Source organism: Poecilia formosa, unplaced genomic scaffold, assembly GCF_000485575.1.
Source record: "Poecilia formosa unplaced genomic scaffold, Poecilia_formosa-5.1.2 Scaffold104, whole genome shotgun sequence".
NCBI lineage: Eukaryota > Metazoa > Chordata > Actinopteri > Cyprinodontiformes > Poeciliidae > Poecilia > Poecilia formosa.
Genome location: NW_006800043.1, coordinates 1,295,706 through 1,316,757, shown reverse-complemented (window position 1 = coordinate 1,316,757; position 21,052 = coordinate 1,295,706). Strand labels below are relative to the sequence as shown.

Below are 21,052 nucleotides of genomic sequence, written 5' to 3'. Positions count from 1 at the left end.
TGCTGGATAGGAGTGAATTTTAACTTGAACATTTTCATTGTTAATCTAATCTGTTTTGAGGGGGGGAAAAAACCCCGGATCAACTCAAAATCTACAGGGCAATATGAGCATCACCTCTGTATCACCTTTTTACAACGACTTAGTACTCACTCAGTACTAACGTCATGCATTTTTTTGAGTATGCCTTACATTATGAAGCCTTTTCAGGCAGAACTTGTCAAATTAATCCATCCTATTGAAGTTTAAAAGCTTTTCTGAGCTTTGAATGCATTCCTACTAAAGTTTTTTTTTCAAGGGAGTATCTTTCAGCTCTTTATGCAACTGCCAATAGACCTGACAGTCGTCTTCTACTGCATGCTAGCTCCCCCCAGTGATCACTGCTTATCTGACATCTTTATGCTAGTCCAGACTAAAATGAAACAAGAACATGAGGTACAAAAGAGTGTTTTGTGCATAGTTCTTTTTAATTACAAAAACTAAAAGTTAAACTTTATTACATCAGCTGTAAGAAGATTTCTGAATGGGGAATGAAACCCTCTGCTTAGGTTTACCTGCAGCCAAAGTTACTAGTCTGAATAAGGAGAGGGAAAAAAAAATGAGGCAGCACATCTAAACAAAAGCTGGCACATATTTCCTGGAAAAGTGATGCTTATCAGCTGCCCTCTGGAAAACTATCATCCTTCCATGTTTGCATAAATACATCACAGAGGAGTTTTATTTCCATTATAAAGACAGGGCAGTGCTGCTACTGTGATGAAGGACATCAATACCTGGCCAATCTAATGCAACATAAACCAATGCTGCAATGAATATTAGATTTGCTGATCTTTAAGGGTAGTTAAAGTCAATGGAATATTGAAAGGATTTTCCACTTTGGTATTAAAAAAATAATAATCCCAGCATCTCTGACATTTATGAAGTAAGTGTAAAAACTTGATTAGTTTATAAATTGATCATTTCACCTGAAGACTCGTGTTTGTTTCAGACTTTGTCATAAATATCATGGTGAGCACTTTACCCTGTGCTTCCATCAAATGGCATTGGAAGAAATGAAAGGGAATAAAAAGTGGAAGAAGGTAGCTGTATTATGATCATGAAAGGCTTACTGTTGTCAAAGAAAAGTCTTTTCATATTAATGAAACTTCTGTCAACATGTATAAATAAACTACAGGTCTGTTTCTGAAAATGCAGAGTCACTGTAAAAACGCTGTTAAAAGAGAAGGCATTGGTTTAAATGTTTAAACCAGTGTACCAATCTCACAAATTGGTACAGTGTAAAGTCTTTTGAATATTTTTTTCTTATTATTCTTCCTTGAGTTTCAAAATGTGGTTGTGCCATCTCTTCTTTTTAACAACACTGTAACAATTTAGAGCTGAGTAAGTCAGCTACTGCTATATTTACATAGAAAGTTCTCCCCTTCCTTTATGTTTTAGTGACATTATAAGCAAAATGAATTTTGTTTCCTGTGCTTCGTTTTAAAAACGCCCTAATTTTTTTAATGACATTGTTCAATCTTTCAGATAAGAAAATAAACTGACAAGATATTTAGATCAAATTACGGATTTTAAACATGTAAACATTTAAATGCACAAAAAGTATAACAGACAGACAGACAGATTTGGGGGGAAAAAAATTCTGATCAAATTTGTGAAAAATAACTTCAAAGAAAATCCAGATTTGACCTGAAAGAGTCCGGTTGTCTCATGTAATCCCAGAGTGCTTAGATATTAGAGGAGACAAGTGATCAAAGATCAGGCTCCACTGTGGCTCATATACTTATGCTGCACATTAGCAATTTAACTATCGTAGTTATATAATAATGCAAAGCCGAGCATGCAAGATCAATATTAAAAGAGTCGATGTCAAGATGAAGAAATGGGAGTGGGTGTGATCCAACGTTTCCTAACTGCATCGAGACAGTCTGAGTTGAAGGTGTGCAGGTTGGAACAAACTAATGACTGGTCCAGCACATAAATGTTAACCACCAGATGTATTTCAAGGATTACCCCACAGCAGGAGTTAATTACATCAAAGTGATGACAATCATTATTCTCTATGAAGAGTGAATTTTGTGTTCTTGGATGTTGAAGATCTTGGTTTCATCACAGCTTGTTAGACTTTGTTACTTCAGTGAAACCGGGACAAGACAGGGTGACCCTTTACCGGCGGGAAAATTGACTTTAAAACACGCAAAGAAAGGAAATAAAAGCACATCAGCATGAGTGACGTTTTAACCGCTCATAATGTATTCTGATTTTAGAGGCCCATCAATCCGTGACGGCTGTTGATTTAGGAACAATCTATTCCCCCTCTGCCACTCTGCCGGCTGTCAGTGCAGCCAAATCAGCCATCAGTCATGTCGCCTTCGCCCTCTGGCCCGCCGTGACTCCTTCAGCTGTCCGACTGGCAGAACACCTGTCTCACTCTGGGTAAAGTGCAGCTGCCATCTAACTCTCTTTCTTTCTGTCTTTCTCTCAATTCCTTTCTTTCTCTGTCTCTCTCTCTCTCTCTCTCTCTCTCTCTCTCTCTTGCCGCTGCAAATCACACTGAAACGCAGAGTGGACTCGGCCTCATACTTCATCACAGATCGTTACTGCTCTCTCAGGTCATCAATCCGACTGAAAACAAAACAAAAGCAAAATAAAATTAAATAAAATGCACACGCTTCTGTGGATCACAAAGTGATTCAATGCAGAGAAGTTCCCAGGCTGAAGGCAGAGCTACTTTCTCACTGTCTGGACATTACAGATGGGTAATTAACAAGAGCTGGAGTCTTTAATCAGGCTGATTATTGGTCTTTTACCAAGAGAGGATGTTCCAGGGGAAACAATTAATCTAGCATTGTCTTGTCTAAAATTGTTTGGACACACATACGTGCACACAGGCTTACAATAGAAAATAAATTAACTTTGTGTAACTCTCTGCCCTCTTAAAATCCTTTCTTTATCCTCACCGATACTTGTGGGAAGGCAAGCCTGCTCAGACGCAATGGAGCACTTAGGAAATGTATAATTTTTACAGACAAACTACATTAAAACTTTAAACATATAATGCTTTTTTTTTGAATATGCACAAGTCTATTTTACCTTACGCTTTTCTATCTTTAAGCACATAATGCTTATTTTTTGAGTGGTCTATTTTACTTAAATTAGGGCTTTTATTTTAGGAGGCTTGCCAATATGTTCCTCGCAGAGGCAGATTCACTTCCCAATAATGTGTCGTTATTCCTATATTACGGAGTAAGGAAGCAGGTAATCTCGAGCTGCTCTGCAAATGGAGGAGGGTGGCACCTCGCCAAGTCGACCATAAGCAGAAAACAAGGAGAAATGAGGAAATAAATCATATGGATTTTATTGAATTGTTGCTTACTCACTACTACTGGTGCTGCCTCCAGGGGGAGCACCAGCACTGGCTACTCAGAGTGTTGGTAGAAAATGGATTGTTAGCTGGACTAAAGCTGCTTACACCAAGTTTGGACATTTGTTTACCATCTTGTAACATCGGACGTGGACATAAAGTTGATGATCTATGAGTCTGGTGAGTAAAGCCAAGATTTGTTTGATGATTGAAAGAAAATGCTCTCCAAACTATCAATGCATTAAAACTGGCATCTAGCCACCCAGGAACTGTGGCCATCAAATCAATAGAACATGACTTCTGTTTATGCAACAACTAGAACTGCTTAATCACAATCAGAATTTAGTATCAATGTCTTTATATCAAAACTGCTTGGATACATTTTTCAGGTGCGATGCATCAACAAATGTTGCCAGAAAATAACCTGATGCTGTAAAGCAGTGGAGGTCCTTCTTGATGCAAATTCAACACATACACATTAACTCATTTAATTCAGGTAGTAATTCAGTTTCAAAGCCCCGTTTAGCAATAAAAGCACCAACAAAAAGAAATCTACATACAAGAAGAGAACTCTATCTATTTCCTAAAAGAAAAAAACAGAAATCAATCAATGTGATTGATTGTGGGTTAATCCTAATCATATTTTCATAATAACATCCAAATCGTGCACCGACCAAGAGAAGGAGGATTTCTATAATTAGCAACAGCATGTGCTGAATTCGATTTTCCAAAATGACTGTCCTTGCTGGTGAACTCAATCTCCACACTAAGCACAGAAGCACAGAACACAAGATTCAGGCAGAATGAATGCTGCTTGAGCTGCACCACCTCTTGTGCCAGAAACCTGTGGAGTGGAGAGTCCAGCATGATGCATCACATAGATGCGAGCAAAGCAAATTGAGGATGACATAAAATCCCCATGTATTTATTGAATCAGATGAAGGCCACTGCCCTACCCACACCGATGAGCTAAAAAAATAAACTGAACCTAATGTGCAATAAGAGACCGTAACAGCAAAACAACTTATAGATATTTCTAAGTTATTAGATACAATCCTAATAACAAAGAGAGAAAAATGGCACTTTATGAGCTCCCTAAAGCTAGGGCTCCCAAAAAAATTGTTTTATTTTTATTTTTATTCCATCTGTTCTGCTTTTAATTTTAAAATGTCATGTGTTACAACATAAACACTTTTTTTACACACACAAAAAATCTCTATTTATAGGGTTGATGTATGAAACGCCAACAGATGAACAGGAAAATAATAAAAAATTATGAAAACTGACTTCATAGTTTTGTACAGCTATAAGCCTTGTATTATGCTAAAATGTAGCAACTATACGCAGACCATTTTAAAATGACATTCAAGAATGAATGTCAATGAAAACATTTAAGATATGAACGTCTCATTCATATGACACAGCATCAGTTTGAATCAAATTCTACAGAAACATTTGGGTGTCCAGACAAGTTTTATTTAAATAGACAGAGGCATTAATAGCTTTAGACTGAACAGGTTGCAGATTCTTGCTTAGGGAATAAAGGATGATGTAGAAACTCTTTCTATGTGTGTACAATTGTAACTGAAAAGAACACTATACTATATATTTTACAAAAAACATGCCCGAAAGCTTAAATCAACTGACCATCAAACAGTGTTTTTTTGTTTTTTTTTTACTGATGCTCCGCTTCACAAGTTTTTTTTTCCTTTTTCAGTCATTACTTGTTTGTGAGTCCTTAAAGCTTTAACTTCAAAGCATTTCTTCCTTCTTTACCTTCAAAGACTCCAGCGTTGCTTTCATAGTATGTTTTTCAGGTCATGTTAGGTCATACTGAGTCCATCCTATCTATCAACTCTGGCTGCATCTGAAAACATTTCATTTTCTCACAGTTGTGAGATTTTGCTGCTCAGCAATAACCTGCATTGCACCTACACTGAGAGAACCTCTGGCCACACAGTGTGGGTTCAAAGAAGGCGCTTCTACACACAAACGCTACCTCATTAACTACAGGTCTTATAGTCTCAATTCATGCACTGACAATAACAGAAAAGTCCATGAATGCATATTAAATCAGATTTTGAATAATTTGAACCTTATCAAATTGTGTCATCTTGATTTTGGATGTGATTAGCCTGACATCACAGCTAATAGTTTAGTCTATAAAATCACTTGTGTGTGCACGTGTCAAGGTAAATCAATATTGAACTTAAGGTTTCTGTGAACAGTAGTTTGCCTTTACATGCTTTTTTTCTTATTTTCTCATGACTGCCTCAGACTGAAAACAGTAGCTTTCACTGCAGTACAGTGTAGTATCGTGCTAATTGTCCCATGAAATAAATTTCTATATCTTTCATATACAATAATAAAAGAATTACCCTATAAATCTTTTACAACAATCTCAAAGCCTCCCACAGGCCCAAAGCTGAGTCAATGCAACATTTGTCTCTGAGGTAAAACTTGATTTCATCAACAAAACACACCACAAAGCAGAAAAATATACACATAAACTAATGCCAAAGGTGCAAGTGACTCCTAAGAGGACAAGCTGCGTCCTTGGGGAAAACAGATATAAGAGAAACTTTCTAAAGTAGACCGTCAATATCCACACTGGAGAGGTTATTCAACTTTTACACACAATCCCTGCAGTCCATTTATAGCATGTCAAGACCCTCATTCTTTTCCGGTTTTAGATAAGGTTAAACTTTTAATCTCACCTCAAAGCAGCTTATGTCCTTATTATAAATTCAGAATCTCAGTCTCCTCCAGATGAAACCCAAAGACACACCCTGGTGTTTCCAGGATAATGCATCCTGCAGTAAAATAGTCTTGGAAGATACCATCCTAAAGCTCTCAGAGCTCACAGGATGAAAGCTGCACAGGAAGCTGGAAGAGTGAGGGATGTTGTGCAGCGAAAAGCACAGATATCTTCATCCAGAGGTTAAAGAAATACGTTGTCGGTCATTTGAACTTGTTTCTGTAGCACCTTGCAAAAGTATCCACCTTTTAAAGTTATTCTGGCTTGATGCCGCATTGGAACCACGGCATATTTTTCTCATCTTTTCATGAGAAAAATATGCTCATGAAATACAGAAACAATATCAATGGTGTGGCATGTAATTGTACTTAACCCCATTTACCTTTATATCCATTTTCTTTATTGACAAACAGCACTGATGAACAAACAGCATCATAAACAATGGGGAATGCAACAGCTGGCTTAGGAATGTAGATTTTAAATACTTGAGTTAAGTCATAAAACAACGTCCCAAGCTTTGATTTAGCAGAACCTACACAGTTTTAACTGACAGGCTGACTTTGCTAACTTTGGAGGAGCTGCAGAGATGCACAGCTCAGCTGAGGCAATGTATCAACAAGACAACAATAAGTTGTACACTCCACAAATGACCTCTTTGGGGAAACTCTCAAGAGTAAAACCATATGAAGTCTCATTCATAGTTTGCCACCACCCAGATAGGGGACACCACAAACATGCTGGTCATACAAGACCAACATGTTTATTTGCTCTACCTGAAAAGTGCTATGGTACTGTTGAGTCACGAACACAGATTTAAACTGAGGCAAGCTCAGCGTGCAGCGCTTCTGATGTATCATCACTTAGTAACTACCCCCAGACTGATGCATGTCTGTGACTTTGACATCTGTGTTCTTTAAACTTTTTAGATAAGGCTGTAATGTGTTTTGAGCTCTTTCAGCATCCTTAATGTTGTCAGACAGGTTTTATTTAAGTAATTAAAAGTGCGGTTCTAAATCCTCAATTCATGAGCAATTAAGGAAAGCAATTATATTTTCACACAAGGCTAGAATCATTTGTCTAGCTCTTTTACTGTAATGAATTAAATCATGGTTTTGAGTTTCAGTGTCACAAAAAATGTAAAAACAAAAGAAGTTTTTAAATGAGCATTCTTGTAAGACTTTAATAGTCACTGCAATTGCAATACATTGGGGTTAAAAAAAGCAGGGTGTATTCTGTCAGGAAAGTTTTCTTTTCAACTGACAGACATAAACAAAATATGCGATGTATGTTTAAAATAGTCAATTAAAACCGTCGTCATTGTGTTTCATTTCAACTCAGTGTGTTTAACCAAATATCTCCATGTCTGTCCTGACTTCATTCTTTAAAAAGTATCTTTGATGTTTGCAGTTATTAGCTAACAAACCCATGTGATCTCCCTGAGAGAAAACACAATCAGAAGACAGCAAAACACAATCAGAAGACAGCAAACGATCACACCGGGCACAACTTAAAGACACTCGATGGCGAAAGTGAAATAATTAAAAAGAAAGGTGAGAAAATGCTGCCAACACGGAATCTATACATTTGTTCATTAAGGATGCCACACAGGCAGCAGATGCATATTAAAAAGAGACAAGCAGAGTGAGTCAGAATGATGGGAGCATCATTTGCAGATCCAGTCCTCGTAAACAGGGCTTGCAAGCCTCATAAACGTTATGTGTGGGCATCAATAGCTTACAAGAGGGTCGTAGGATTGAAGAAGGAAAAGAAAGTTTCAAGTTGCGGGCAGATTTTTGCAGCTGTTTAAGGATTTAGTTGGAAACCAAGCAGAATGGTGAAAAGCAATAAAGCAGAAATCAGCAGCAGCTTAAAACTGGGAGCAAAAAGATTAAATAGCAAAGGTCATAACTGCAGAAACTCAGTTTGCTAGAAGGAAAATAAAAGTTGAATGAATATAGCAGTATTCTTTTAATCCTTTAAAGAGTTATCAATAGAGAAACACTGGAGAATAGTTTAATAGCAACTGGAAGCTTATGCGTAAATAGAGCTTCATTCATTTAATGTGGTCTCCACAGATATCCTGACTAACAAAGAGATCCAATCTAATTTAGGTTTAATTATTCTCTCCATCTCTTTATTAGTTCTAGTAATCCACATAGATTATTATTATTTACATATGTTTTTGTTGCTCCTAAATTTCATTTTGCCATGACACAGACACACGTGAGTAAATACACAGAGGAGGAATCAGGATAACAAGGGACAGCAGGAGACAATTAAGGGCAAAAAACTCGACAACACAGAGACTCAGTTGACTTGGAACACACACACACACGCACAAAATCATTACACATTTTTCTTCCAGCTGCACATTTAATGTCAATTAAAAGTTTGGGCCTGCAGGGAAGGTTAAATTTGTCAGGTTAAAAGATTTTTAAGTTTTATTGTGTAATTTGGATGAAACAAGCCTCTAATGAACCAGAACATCAACTGTTTTCAATAAGAGACTTTTGAAGATATGTAAAATATTATTCAAGTTTTGAAAAATGAGAAAGAAAAAAAGTTTTATAAAAAATATCTATATTGTACGGAGCTAATCACAGGTTTCTTTTGTTTTTGCTTTCTTAGTTTTTTTTTTCAGCTCATCAAACTATTTTATTATCAAAGATGATCTAAGTGAACTCAAAACACAGCTTTCAAGTGCTGATGTAATTTAATTTATTAAGCTTACATAACCCAATATTTAAAAAAAAAAGTAATCGCTCCCCAAACCTAGTTACTGTTTGGGCCACACTAGGCTTGGATGCAAAAACAGTGTGATTTGTGTAATTACTGAGGTTACTTTGTCTTTTCTTAAGCATTATTTGATGATAGAAAACATTTAAAAACATTAAAGATTTATTTTATTTTGGCCTTTTTTAAGGGGCAGATTCTTTCTATTTGTTTATGTCGATTGTTCTTATAAAAAAGTTACTGGAGGGAGAAACTTTAATGCTTTATTTAGTCACTGCATTACTTTGTCAAGTTATCAATCTGAAAAAAGGTTTTTAAACATCATGCACACAATTCGCAGACATACAATGCAAACAATAAAAAAATATCAACTTATCCAAGGGCGTAGGAACGAGTCTGACATTGGGGGGGACATGTCCCCCCCGTCCCCCCCGCTTCCTACGCCTATGACTTATCTAAAGTCTCTATGCCAATAATGAAAATATGCCTGTGCATGTAGCTTCTCAAAACCACCAAACATTTTAGTTTAAAAAAACAGGAAGAATCCTAATTTAAAGACCTGCTGTGGAAAAGAATGAAATAAAAGGTTCATGAGAGAAAAAAACAACAACCTTACAATCATCCTACAGTTGCTCTTCTTTAAAGAAAACAGATTCAAAATGAGCTGATGAGCATCACCTATGAACAGTGGAAAAGTTGCAGCTATTGCTGCATCAGCTACTCCTGCACACAATATTGCATTGCATTAAATATTTATCTAACACTTACAGCACAGAATTTAATACACGTACAGCTAAAAGCTGATGGATCTCAAAGCAACACTCAAGATATATTGTTATTTAAATATATATACAATACTGCACAATATTTATAATAAAATTTACCTATGGAAAGCAAGTTTTCTCTGCAAATATTTGATAATGTCACTTATTTTGAGATTCATACAGCATGAATCTTTGTCAACTAGTATAAATCTCATGAGATTTACAAGTTTGGTAAAGTGTCCATCACAATCTTGCGGACAATATTTAATGTGAATGATGTTTTAAAAAGCTGAGTAAATTTGGGGGACTTGATAGCGCTTCTTGGAATTAGTAACAGGTAATACTGATGCAGCCTGAACGCTGCCAGTTCTGTGGGGATTTATGTGTTTCCTTTCTCAACTCAAGTTCATGTCAAAGCAGATGCATATCTCCGACCGGGGCTGCCTGACCAAATCAGCATCAGCTCATGAGCAGTAGCCTGAGTTTATCAAAATCAGACACAGCCACAGTTGTCACCCTGTGCTCTCTGAGGGATCCTGCCAGGATTTGGTAAAATATCCGTCCCTGCAGAGCTTCAAAGTGTGTCTACCAGCACCTGATACCAGGAGTACTGTATCTTTAATCAGATACCAAGGGCAGTTCAAAATCAGAAGTACTCAGAAATACTGGACTTGTTTAAATCAGAAATTTCTTTAATATTCTTCTATTTAAAAAAAATATATATTTGAGATGTTTATCCCAACCTAGGATACTAATACACTATATTACATATTTTATAGTTGTGCTTATGTGAATCCTCAGATGCTTCTTATAAATTTTGTAATTTCCTGTGTATCCAAAACAGAATGCATTTTTGTTAAATGAACTTTTTTTTCTGTCACTTTTTATTCTCATTGTATAAATATAAAAGGGCTGTTTTAGGGCATTTTGGTTACATACATATTTTTTGTCATAAGAGTCTTTGTTTTGTTTCCTTGTCTGACATCATGGGAAAATCAAAAGAAATCAGCCAACGTGCCAAAAGGAAACCTTGGCTGATTGTGAAACTTGAAACAAGTTTGAAACTAGTCTATTTCTTTTTAACTTAGAGATTGTTTTGTTTTTGTTTGGTTTTTTTTGATAGAGTTTAAACAAATAAAATTAAACTACTTTTGTAGTTCACATTTGGGAAGAACTCAGGAGCAAAATATCTGCAAAACTACACAAAAATCCTACCACAAGCTATACTTTTTATGTTTCTGTAAAGCGGAATATTTAGAAAAATAAAAACAAACCATATGAAGATTGGGTACCATCTAATATCTGCAACATAAATTACATAAATGGCTTTCAGACATTTAGGTGTCTAAGGTGAAGACACCTTAGATAACAAAGAGGATTTAAATGACTTTGGTAGCTTCCAGGAAAAATTGCAAAGTGGTTCAAAGTGAAAGAAAGGTAACAGTGGCTCAAATAACCACTATTTAAAGGCAATGTACACAAATATAATTTCTGAACATGTCAAACCTTGAAAAATATAGGCTACAGTAGCTGAAAACAACATCAAGTGCCACTATTGTCAGCTAAAACTTACTATTCCCACAAGCTTACCATGGTAGAAACAGTAGATTACAAAAGTATTCCCTGGGCCAGTGGGTCTAGATTTCAGTCGCCATATTCAGATGGTATAGAGACAGAATTTGTTGTAAAGAACATTAAAACATGGATCCTTCAGTCAGTCAAAAGCGTAGACAGGTGGAGGTAGTGTAATGGTGTGGGAACACTTGAGGGCAACATCAGCTGAGCATGCTTTAAATGCCTCGCTTGAGTTGGTTGCTGACCGCCACTGAATATTTAACTTCTGATGGTTACTTCCAGCAGGATGATGCACCATATTACATTCACAATGAGCTCACTGCAGTCCAATGTCCTCCACAGTCAGCAGATCCAAATCCAACAGAGTCCTTTCAGGTTGTGGTGGAATAAGGGCTTGGTTTCATGCATATGCAGACAGCAAATATAACCTCGATATGAACCAAAATGTCTAAGAGAGGCTTCCCACACCTTGACAAATCAATGTCACAAACTAAGACTGTCCTGAAGACAAAAGAGTCCATCCCAGTAATAACGAGGTGTACCTAATCGTTTGGTGGGTGAATAGTGTCTCTCAACTAAGTTGTAAACAGCAAAGCAGCAGTAATGAATTAATTAAAACACCAACTTGTCCTACAATACATAATCAGAAAGACCTAAACTTAACATTTGACAAGTTTAACAAATGCGGGCTATAATTTGGTGCCCACCAGTGTCAATGACTACAATGGGAGCTGTCATCAAAGTGCTCATTATATCATCAGACTTCTTTTAAAGCTAGATATTTAAATAAACAGTCGTGCCACTTTCTCAAGTCCTCCTACAACATTTTTTTGAAAGTTTCAGCTAAACATGTCCCTCAGTGCCAAACTGCAGAGATGTATAATTAAAAAGAGGCTCAAATGATAAACACGTACCTGAGAGGAATTAGCACTTACCTTCCAGAGTTTCTCCACCCGTGACAACTTGTGTGTTTTCATTTTGTTAGAGAGGCAACGACGTGTGACGTGGAAGCAGCAAGATACGGTAAAAAAGTAACAAAAGAGACACACCGCAGGAGACCACTAAGCGTAACCCCAGCATCAGCATCCACACTCCGAGCAATTAGACAAAGTGTGTTTGCGTGTTTGTGCGCGTTTTGTCCCCGTGGCCTGTTCCTAACTGCAACATTGCCCCACTTCTCCCCAGAAAAGAGCATAAAACCCGACACCTCTGCAGTCACAGTGGAGGAGATCGGCTCACTGAGGGAACATCAGACGTATCGTGGCTGCTGCCGCCGCTCGTACGCGTCCCTGCAACACAACGCCGAAAGGAGAGTGAGGAGAGTTGCCAGAGCGCTCAGGCCCTCCACAACAATCAGCACTGAACCACTTACCTGGGCCATTAGCTGCATCTTGCCTTCAGCACAGATCAGCATTACGCACCACACACACAGAGCTTCTGCCAATTTATAGAGCATTTCAAACAGTCAAAAGTCTCTCCTCAACTTTCCCTTGCCAGCAGTGTTTCCCCCCACAAAACCAACTTTCTCTGACCTGATAGCAGCTCATCTTATGGGGATGGAATGGATGCAGGGCTTTCAACGTGCTGATGCAGGCAGTCTGTGTGTCCCTGAGGAGCTGATCCCCGTAAGGTGTCACAAAACTGTACACATGATCTGCACCCGCAAGGCTTTGCAGGAATGATAAATACACCGTGTGATGTGACAACTCCATGTTAAGCTTCTTTGGCTTATAAATTATTTAAAAATCAAAGGCGGCAGAACATTTCTCCTAAGAGGAAAAAAAAAATCACTGAAAAACTTTTAATAAAATATTGTTGCTATCGGGCAAAAAAAATAAAGGCTTTACGTGGAGATCATACCATCCAGACCCCCTGGCAAAGATACAGAGGTCTTGACTGAATTGATAGGCCTTGGACAGCTTATATGACTTTGCATAACTTACAAATGACAATGCCACAGCTGGAAAATACCATCATAAACAAGTGGGCAAATTTAGAAAATACATCCCAACAATGCAAAAGCAAACCTGGTGTGCAGAAAAACATCAATCCAGGCAGTTCGCCGCTCCTGTTTTAGGTGGATATACCATTTGACATCCTGTCAGCTCTCAGAATACTGAATCACTCAACAGTGCTCCCCACCAAGCAGTCATTATTTCCCACATTTCTGCTCAGCTCCACAACACGAGCCATACGCTGAACACTTCAGCTGCCAGCTCGGAGTGAGGTGACCCACCCCTGAATGAGCTCTGCGCCTCGTTCAGACTCCTGAGCCTGGATTCAGAGGAATCCATGAGAGAAATATCGACTGGAGATGATTATTTTCCTGCTGCAAAAGTGATGAAATACAAACTGAGTCTACAAAGAAAGTAGTTCAAGCTGACATGTGCCTGTCCTGAAATGGAAAGCCCCACAGGTAAAAGCAGATACATGCAACGCACTACTGCTGAAGTTGATACAGAGAACAGCTTGGAGATAAAGTAGAATACCACAGCCAGAAACCCACCTTCATGGCAAGAGGGACAAACGGTCATGTTCCTGTCACTCCTCTGAAGAGTAGGACACACGCACGGGTCCAACAAGGACGCAGCGTGAAAACCTATCTCATGTGTTATTCATCAGAAGACTAAAACAAGAGCCTCGAGGCAGAAGACGGCCCTCTGTGCCATCATTTAAACCAACAGGCAGACTTGAAAACACAATAAATATAGATTTTCTAAAACACTTAAATTCAAGTTTCTGCCAGGTTTTAAAGTCTTGCAAAGATTGAACCAAGCAAGCCTGCAAAAAGACATCTCCGACCATCTTTCATGCTGTTGGTAGCCTATGAATGTGTCTACATCTCAGTTCAGTCACGTGCTCGTGTGCATCCGTGTGTCTCTTTGGGGGGTGGTGGGGGGGATATTATGCCAGGGCCAATAAGCGAATCTGCCTCTGTGACACAACACATTACTGCTGCCTGGTCTCAGCCCAGAAGGGGGGGAAAAAAAAGTATGAAAGGACTCAAGAGATGTTGCAGCTACAGCCGCTGCTGTAATTCCAGCCAACAGAAATGTTGCTGACAAAAATTGACTTCTCTCTCCCTCTCTCTCTCTCCCTCTCTCTCTCTCTCTCTCTCTCTCTCTCTCTCTGTTATTCAAACAAATATTCTTCCTGTTTTATTCGAAAAACAAAGATTAGTAAGCATGACGGGCTGCGGCACCTCTTGCTTTCTGGTTTCTTGTCACGCTCATTGCAACCGATATGGTGGCTTGGCCTCTCACCTGCTTGAATTACATGTCAGAGGTGAGAACAGTATTGGTGACTTGGGAAAAAAAAAAGATTGTTTTCTGTATCCTCAGGTCAAAGCATGTTTCATGTGATTAAAAAAAAATATTCATGATTGTATTTTTTTTTTTTTCAGTCCCTTTGAGATGTGACACTGTCGCTTTTCTCCTGGCTCAATATTGGATCCTTTCATTACGTGACTTTATTTACAGAAGCTTATCTGGGACAGCAACACTCTTTATGTGGTGGAGTAAGAGAGGTAATATAAAGATAACAGGGAGGAATATTCCCACTGGTGCTGTAAGCGGCGCACAGTCCTCCATTGACTGTAACACAACAGTCTCTAGTGGTAAAGTGGACACAGTGCATGCAGCTCTGGAAAAAAATATCTTCCTGTATCTAAAACATCCTCGGAGACAACATGTACATGGAATAAATCTGTTACTGTGAAGGGCAGGATTTATACAACAAATACACTCTAATGGCTGATGTGCAAAACTCCTGAAACACTCCAAAGGCACGAGATTTTACAATTTATGTGGTTTATCTAAAAAAAAATGAATGCAACCTGAGGTTATAAAATAAAAACCTGATACGGACACAATAGGCGAAGACGATGACAAGAAGCAAGCTGGGTTATATTTAGCTAAATGAAAGTGTTTAAAAAGCAGCAGAAATCTTTATGGTCCTCTAAGAGGTGAACTACAAAAAAAAAAGGAACGGCAGATCTTTCATTACAATGACGCAAATGATTTTGGACGAAATAAGACTGTATTTTTTATTTTTTTTTCTATTTCAACCAGCTCAAACTAGTCGAAGCATAAGTGAAACATAATAACAGGCATTCGGAGTGTAATGTGAATGAAATTGATCTAAAAACTCTCACACGGCGGCTTAATGACACCTCGTAATGTTATTTCACCTGATTTTAAGAGCATGAAATGTACCACAGGAGACTAAAGCTCACCATCATTAGTGGATAAGGAGACTTTTACTGCATTGAAACACTGAATGACAGTACCTGTCTGCCTGCGTAATCTTACAGTAAATCATAAAGAGGTAGAGAGACATTAAACGGAGAGACAGACGGCCTGCTGAGATGCTGTTGACAGGTCTGCTGAGGGGGCCGGAGGGGGGCAGGGAGAGAGAGGGATGATCGATGGCGTGTCACCAGAGCACAGAGGTGCTGGGCAGGGGGATGGACAACCTGTTGAGATGCTTTCTGGAACCGAAAAGCAAAGATCGATAGTGAATAAGTCTGTCAGCGGGGTCTAAAACACATGAAAAGAAGAGAGGGCATACATCACCAAATACTTATTCATGGATTTATTACAACAACAACAAAAAAAACCCACATGTGATCATCTCTGGGGATGGCATTTGCCGTGACACGAGCAGGGGAAAGCTGTGTCATCTCCAGATGGCATTCTGAGCCACCAGCAAACTGCAGCGTGTGTATGAATGGTCTGGTATTTGACACATTGTAAGGACCATTTTCCTAACACATACTACGCTGTGGGGACCGACTGTACAGTTTGGGGATCAACGAGGAGAAGTGCTGTTTTAGGGCTAGGAATCAGGTTTAGGACTAAGGCGTGAAATGAGTTTAGGGGGAGGCATGCACTGGTGATGGTTAGGTTAAGGGTAAGGCTCAGGATTAGGCTACAGAAATGAATAAAGAATGATTAGAAGTCAATGCCCTGTGAAGACAGAAAGACATACTGAGTGTGTGTTTGCGAGTCCACAGGGCTCACAGCCTCGCCCTCCCCACCTTTGCAACCATGGCAACATTGAGCAGGAAGTCCTGCTGCGGATGCTTTGTTGTCCTGCGGGGAGCAGCTGCACTGGGTGACAGCATGTCTGCCTTCAGTGGCCTTTACCAAATACTGGCTGAAATGTTCAGTAAACTCTAATGTTTTGATTTTAGACTTGGATTTGTACTTGCCACTGTTTCCGAAGCACAATACTCTGCCTTTGTGTCTCGGCTCTTAGTTTGGTGTTTAAAAGCTCAGTACACTTTTGTTCAAGAAAATTAAGTTGAGCATACAAAAAAAAAATTGTCTTTCTATAATTCAAATCTAAAAACATCCTGCCTTTTCCTGCCATTTCACTAAGATGTGCCACCTTGTGTCGACAGTCGTAAAATACGCTTTGCAGATGTATAACAGCAAATTTTAAATGTTTCCAAGGGTGTGAATACTTTTGCAAACCAACATGTTTTACTTTTGTAGGTAGGGGTAAATCTACGTCTAAATTATTTATTCGATCAGACTTTGTAATCCTGAAAACTATAGTCATCTTGTTTTACGGCTATGTTTAGGTTTCTGTGTGTTTTTTTTTTTCTTCTTTTATGATAAGCTGTCCAATTTAAAATGTTTTGTTTTTGTTGACAGCAGGAACTTTTTTTTAAAAAAAACCATCCCTCTGGCTTGTTGTGCTTTCATCAAACTTCACTTGAGCAGCACACTTATTTTTAGACAGCGGTGGCTTTGCCCTTCCAAATCTGTCACTCACAGCACTGTTCCTCAGTGTTTGTCTGATGGTGGACTCACTCACGAGATCATTAGAAAATGTGAGAAATCTTTTTCATCTGCTTAGCTTAGAGATCTTATCTGATGGATATCAATCAGAACAATCACAATTTCTAGTGTTCTTATTCATAAAATACTCCCAATATCATGAGTAATAGACTAGAAGAAATGTCTATGCATGAATGTTTTTGGACTATAGGAGGAAGTCAGAGTACAAGGCAAAACCCCCACACATGGGACAAGGTGTAGATCCGTGCAGAAATGTTACGGGCAAAATAAAAACCTAGAACGTGCGAGGCAACAGCTCTAACAAGTGTCATAACTCTATTTTTTCTTCTTTGCATTGACTTATTAAATAATCCAGCACCATTTTTAAATTGGCTGTAGAATAAGTACGTTTCAGATTTTATTGTGAGTAGATCATTAAGCCAGGAAGGACTGTGGAGATGTAAAATATAGTTTGTTATATAATCCTGCCAGTTTGACAGCAGCCCGAAGCAGCACCAAAATAAACACTGCTGAGCTTCATAGTTTAGCGCACAGGAACACACAGATTTGACCTTTCGCATACAACGACTGCTGTCCTCCAGATTGCCCAAAAATGTCCTTGTGAACTTTTTAAGAGTTAGCCAGAGCAACCTCTTATCCCTCCCAAGTAGCATCTCCAAATTTCCACAACATGAATTCATATATGCTCAAAAGAGTCTTTTCTGAATATGCGTCAAAGTTTTCTTTTGTGAATTATGTTATATTGCTGATTTAGAAATAAAGCTTTGAAATAATCTATACCTACATGTAAGTACTTTTAAATTAAAGAAGCACAATTAGTTAAATCAAAATTGTGATGGCAATTTCTTTTTTGCATCATCACGACTGCAAAGCAGGATATGACACCACAAGTGTCACGCATTCATCATCTGCATGGTTAAAATGTATCTGATCATTTAAATGGACTTTAACTGCCCTTAATAATCAAAGCAGGAGAATTTCTTTGGTTTCTGATGCTGGAGCTCATGGAGAATGCTGGGGACGCAGTGTCATAGTGAAAAAAGAAAAGTGCCTTGAAACTGAGCGTTATTCACAATTTTCAGCAACACTATTAGCATAAAATATTTTATTGAAATCAAGCTGCTGCTTTATATAATAAATAATTTGTGAAACTATGAGTTTTGAACCTGTATTTTACTGAACTTAATTACTATGTACCTCGCAGGATCAATCAGTGTAAATTCACAAAGACGCTGTTCAGATGAAAAAAAAAAAAAAACAGAACTGTCTCTTACTAAATTATTGACAATATCCACTAACATTATTAATAAATAACAACTTCACAGAACCTAACTTCAAAAAATCTAAACCAAACCTTTACTGAAATTGCTTATGAATAGCTCTTTGATTAATAATGAATACGTTCTTAATTATGGGCTTTTGAATAACTTTCTCACATCAGTGAAATTTTAATTATAGTGTAAATAACTGTTCATCCTAAATAAATATAATAAATAAATATAAATATCCAGAAATACACAGTGATTTGCTTCTTTAATTTGCTAAAGCGATTGCTGGATGACAAATAAAATTCAGCTTTCTGAAAGATTATGAGGCTGACTTGTTTATGATAGTTAGTATTTTGTAGCATAGCAACACTACATAGTTAGAATGAATATTACTTTCGAGAATAACTTTCAGTTAAAACTGTATTCATTCGATCATGCACGACATAAGCCACCGTCACCCCCAGTTTTGCCTCCATCTCACAGTTAAAATGCACAACCATCCTTCGCTGCACTGTTGAGAGAGCTTTGGTGTCTCCAGACGGATGATCATTCTGGATTAGTGCAGCCCTCAGTGAGCAGTCATCACCTGAAGAAAACTTTTAACCTCAACGCAGAGATGATAAGGACAGCCGAATGCTTTTGCTGCCTTCTTTACTTTTATCTGGCTGCTCTTGTTGAGCTCCGTCTGCCTGGCTTATCTCAGCTGCACATCTCAAAGGAAGCACAGACCTGAGCCGAGACTCTGGAACTGGGCCAAAGTCTCTCGCTCAAATCTGGAATATCTCTGAGCAGAAGGCGTATGAGGATAGGCAGAGTGTGCGACTGAGATAGAGTGCGTGTGTGTGTGTTAGCCCTGGGCGATCTCATGCAATGTGATTAAATTTCACTTTTAAGTCTAACAGTCTTTACAGTTGTGGCTTGCTTCTTTTACTCATAATTTCCAACTCGCAGTACCTTGTTTAACAATTATTATGTTATTTTCTTTCGACAATCTAAACATGCAACTTACTGGCATTGATTAGAAAATGACAGACGCTTCCAAAGAGTAAGAAATGCATTACTACTGATAACATTTTAAAAACACATCGGGAGAACAGAGATATGACAAAACAAAACATTAGTTTCTGTTTCCAAATTTGTAAACTGTCTGTCTATCCATCCGTCTATCCACCTGAGACTGGATCACGGGGGTGACATCAGGCATCCCTCTCTTCACCAACCCTGTCTAGCTCATTGCGAGAGCAGTGAAATCCTTGGATAGATTGGATATAAAACCCTTCAGTGAGTTCTGGACCTGCCCTCGGTGGTCCTCCCGGTGGTATATGTCTCTAAAGAGAGGAGAACAGGAGGCATCCTGATTAGATCCCTGATTCACCTCACCTGATATCTTTCGACAGAGAACCAATGCCTCTACTCCCAGCTCCCGCTTCTCACCCTATGAATGAGTCCAGCGACTCTTTGGATAAAGCTCTTTTCAGCCACTCATATCCGGGAAGAAATCGGACGACCTTTCACAGATTACAGAGACGGGCAACGCTGAGCATCTGGTAGTTGAGCCTTGTCATAGCATGGGCCTCCGACCTGCTGGATGTGACACTGAGGTCTGGCACCATGTGGTCAGGTGGTGGTCCATTAGCATATTTTTATTCCTATTACAAGTCAATCTGTCTTTATCTTAATTTAGACCAGAAAACTGTGTTGAAAATGTGACTTTTAACCCTTATATACACCTTGTCTGAACAAGGCTAACAATGATTCAACCACATTCTATGCTGCTTAAACATAAGGCAGTGTCTTTCCAATGGTTTTTCAACACACATCTGCAGAAAGAGATCATAAATGGTTCGCACTAATTAGCCCCCTTTAACTGTATCGTGGCTCTAAGTTCTCTACTATTTGTTTTTTAATGAAGCATGCACACTTATTCAGTGCTTGCTGTTATGCATATGTCTGCTTTTTAAACAGCTGAGTATATGGAGGTGCAGTAGCACTAAGGATCACCCCTCAAACTGAATCCCACCCCCATGATTTCTGTATAACATGGACACATCAAACAGGTATCTCACTGCAGCAACCATAACAGGCAAGGTAAAAAGAGGAAATTAAAGTGCTTCTCTGGAATAATTTTGTTGTTTAAGACAACAGCCGTGGGGCAGAAAACAAGTCATTTATTTGCAGCGTGCCACCCTGACAATAAGGTGGCCCTGAGGGAAATGAGCTTTCACTAATGACTGCTAATAGTTACACATGGATACACAGCTGTCATTATTAAGTCACAAGCAGCGAGAGGTCTGTTGGAGAAAAAAAGACTGCTTTATGTACAAAATACAAACAAAGGAGAAAATTGGGGCTGAAAAAAGCATTGTTATAATTATCATTCAGGAATGTTCACGCAAGCTGTCAGAGACTTTTAGCACACGATCAAAAGAGGGATATATGATTTAGGAGCCTATTTGTTTCTATTCAGTTAGCACAACAAACCGGCAGGAAAAATATATATCGCTTGCTCACTTTTCTTTCTTTTTTTTTATCTGATTACTGTTTATTTCTGTCTTAAATTGATCCAAATTATTCTCTCAGTGGGACTTAATTAAAGAATGGTGATTAAACAGGTGAGAAAGAAAAATTAGATGCGTGATTGTTTTTATACGGTGTGGTGAAAAAAGTATTTGGAACGCTACACATTTCTTCTCCTTTTGCATTTTAATCTTCCTTCAAACTATTTCAATATCAGACAAAATCAATCTAACTAAACAAAGAGCAGTTTTCAAAAAAGTCCATCCATCCAT

General features: G+C 38.4%; 1 protein-coding gene across 4 annotated transcripts in view; it reads right to left on the bottom strand.

Annotated features, from left to right (window-relative positions):
• LOC103143030 (dipeptidyl aminopeptidase-like protein 6) overlaps positions 1–21,052 on the bottom strand; it is a 95,958-nt gene that overhangs the window by 52,861 nt on the left and 22,045 nt on the right. Inside the window, exon 1 of one of the 4 annotated variants that reach the window (XM_016674981.1) lies at positions 12,124–12,180. The exons of the other annotated variants lie outside the window; for them this stretch is intronic. Coding sequence (XP_016530467.1) covers positions 12,124–12,165 — 42 coding nt within the window. The 5' untranslated portion in view covers positions 12,166–12,180. Of the gene's footprint in view, positions 1–12,123; positions 12,181–21,052 lie in introns of those variants that run through there. 4 annotated transcript variants of the gene reach the window in all.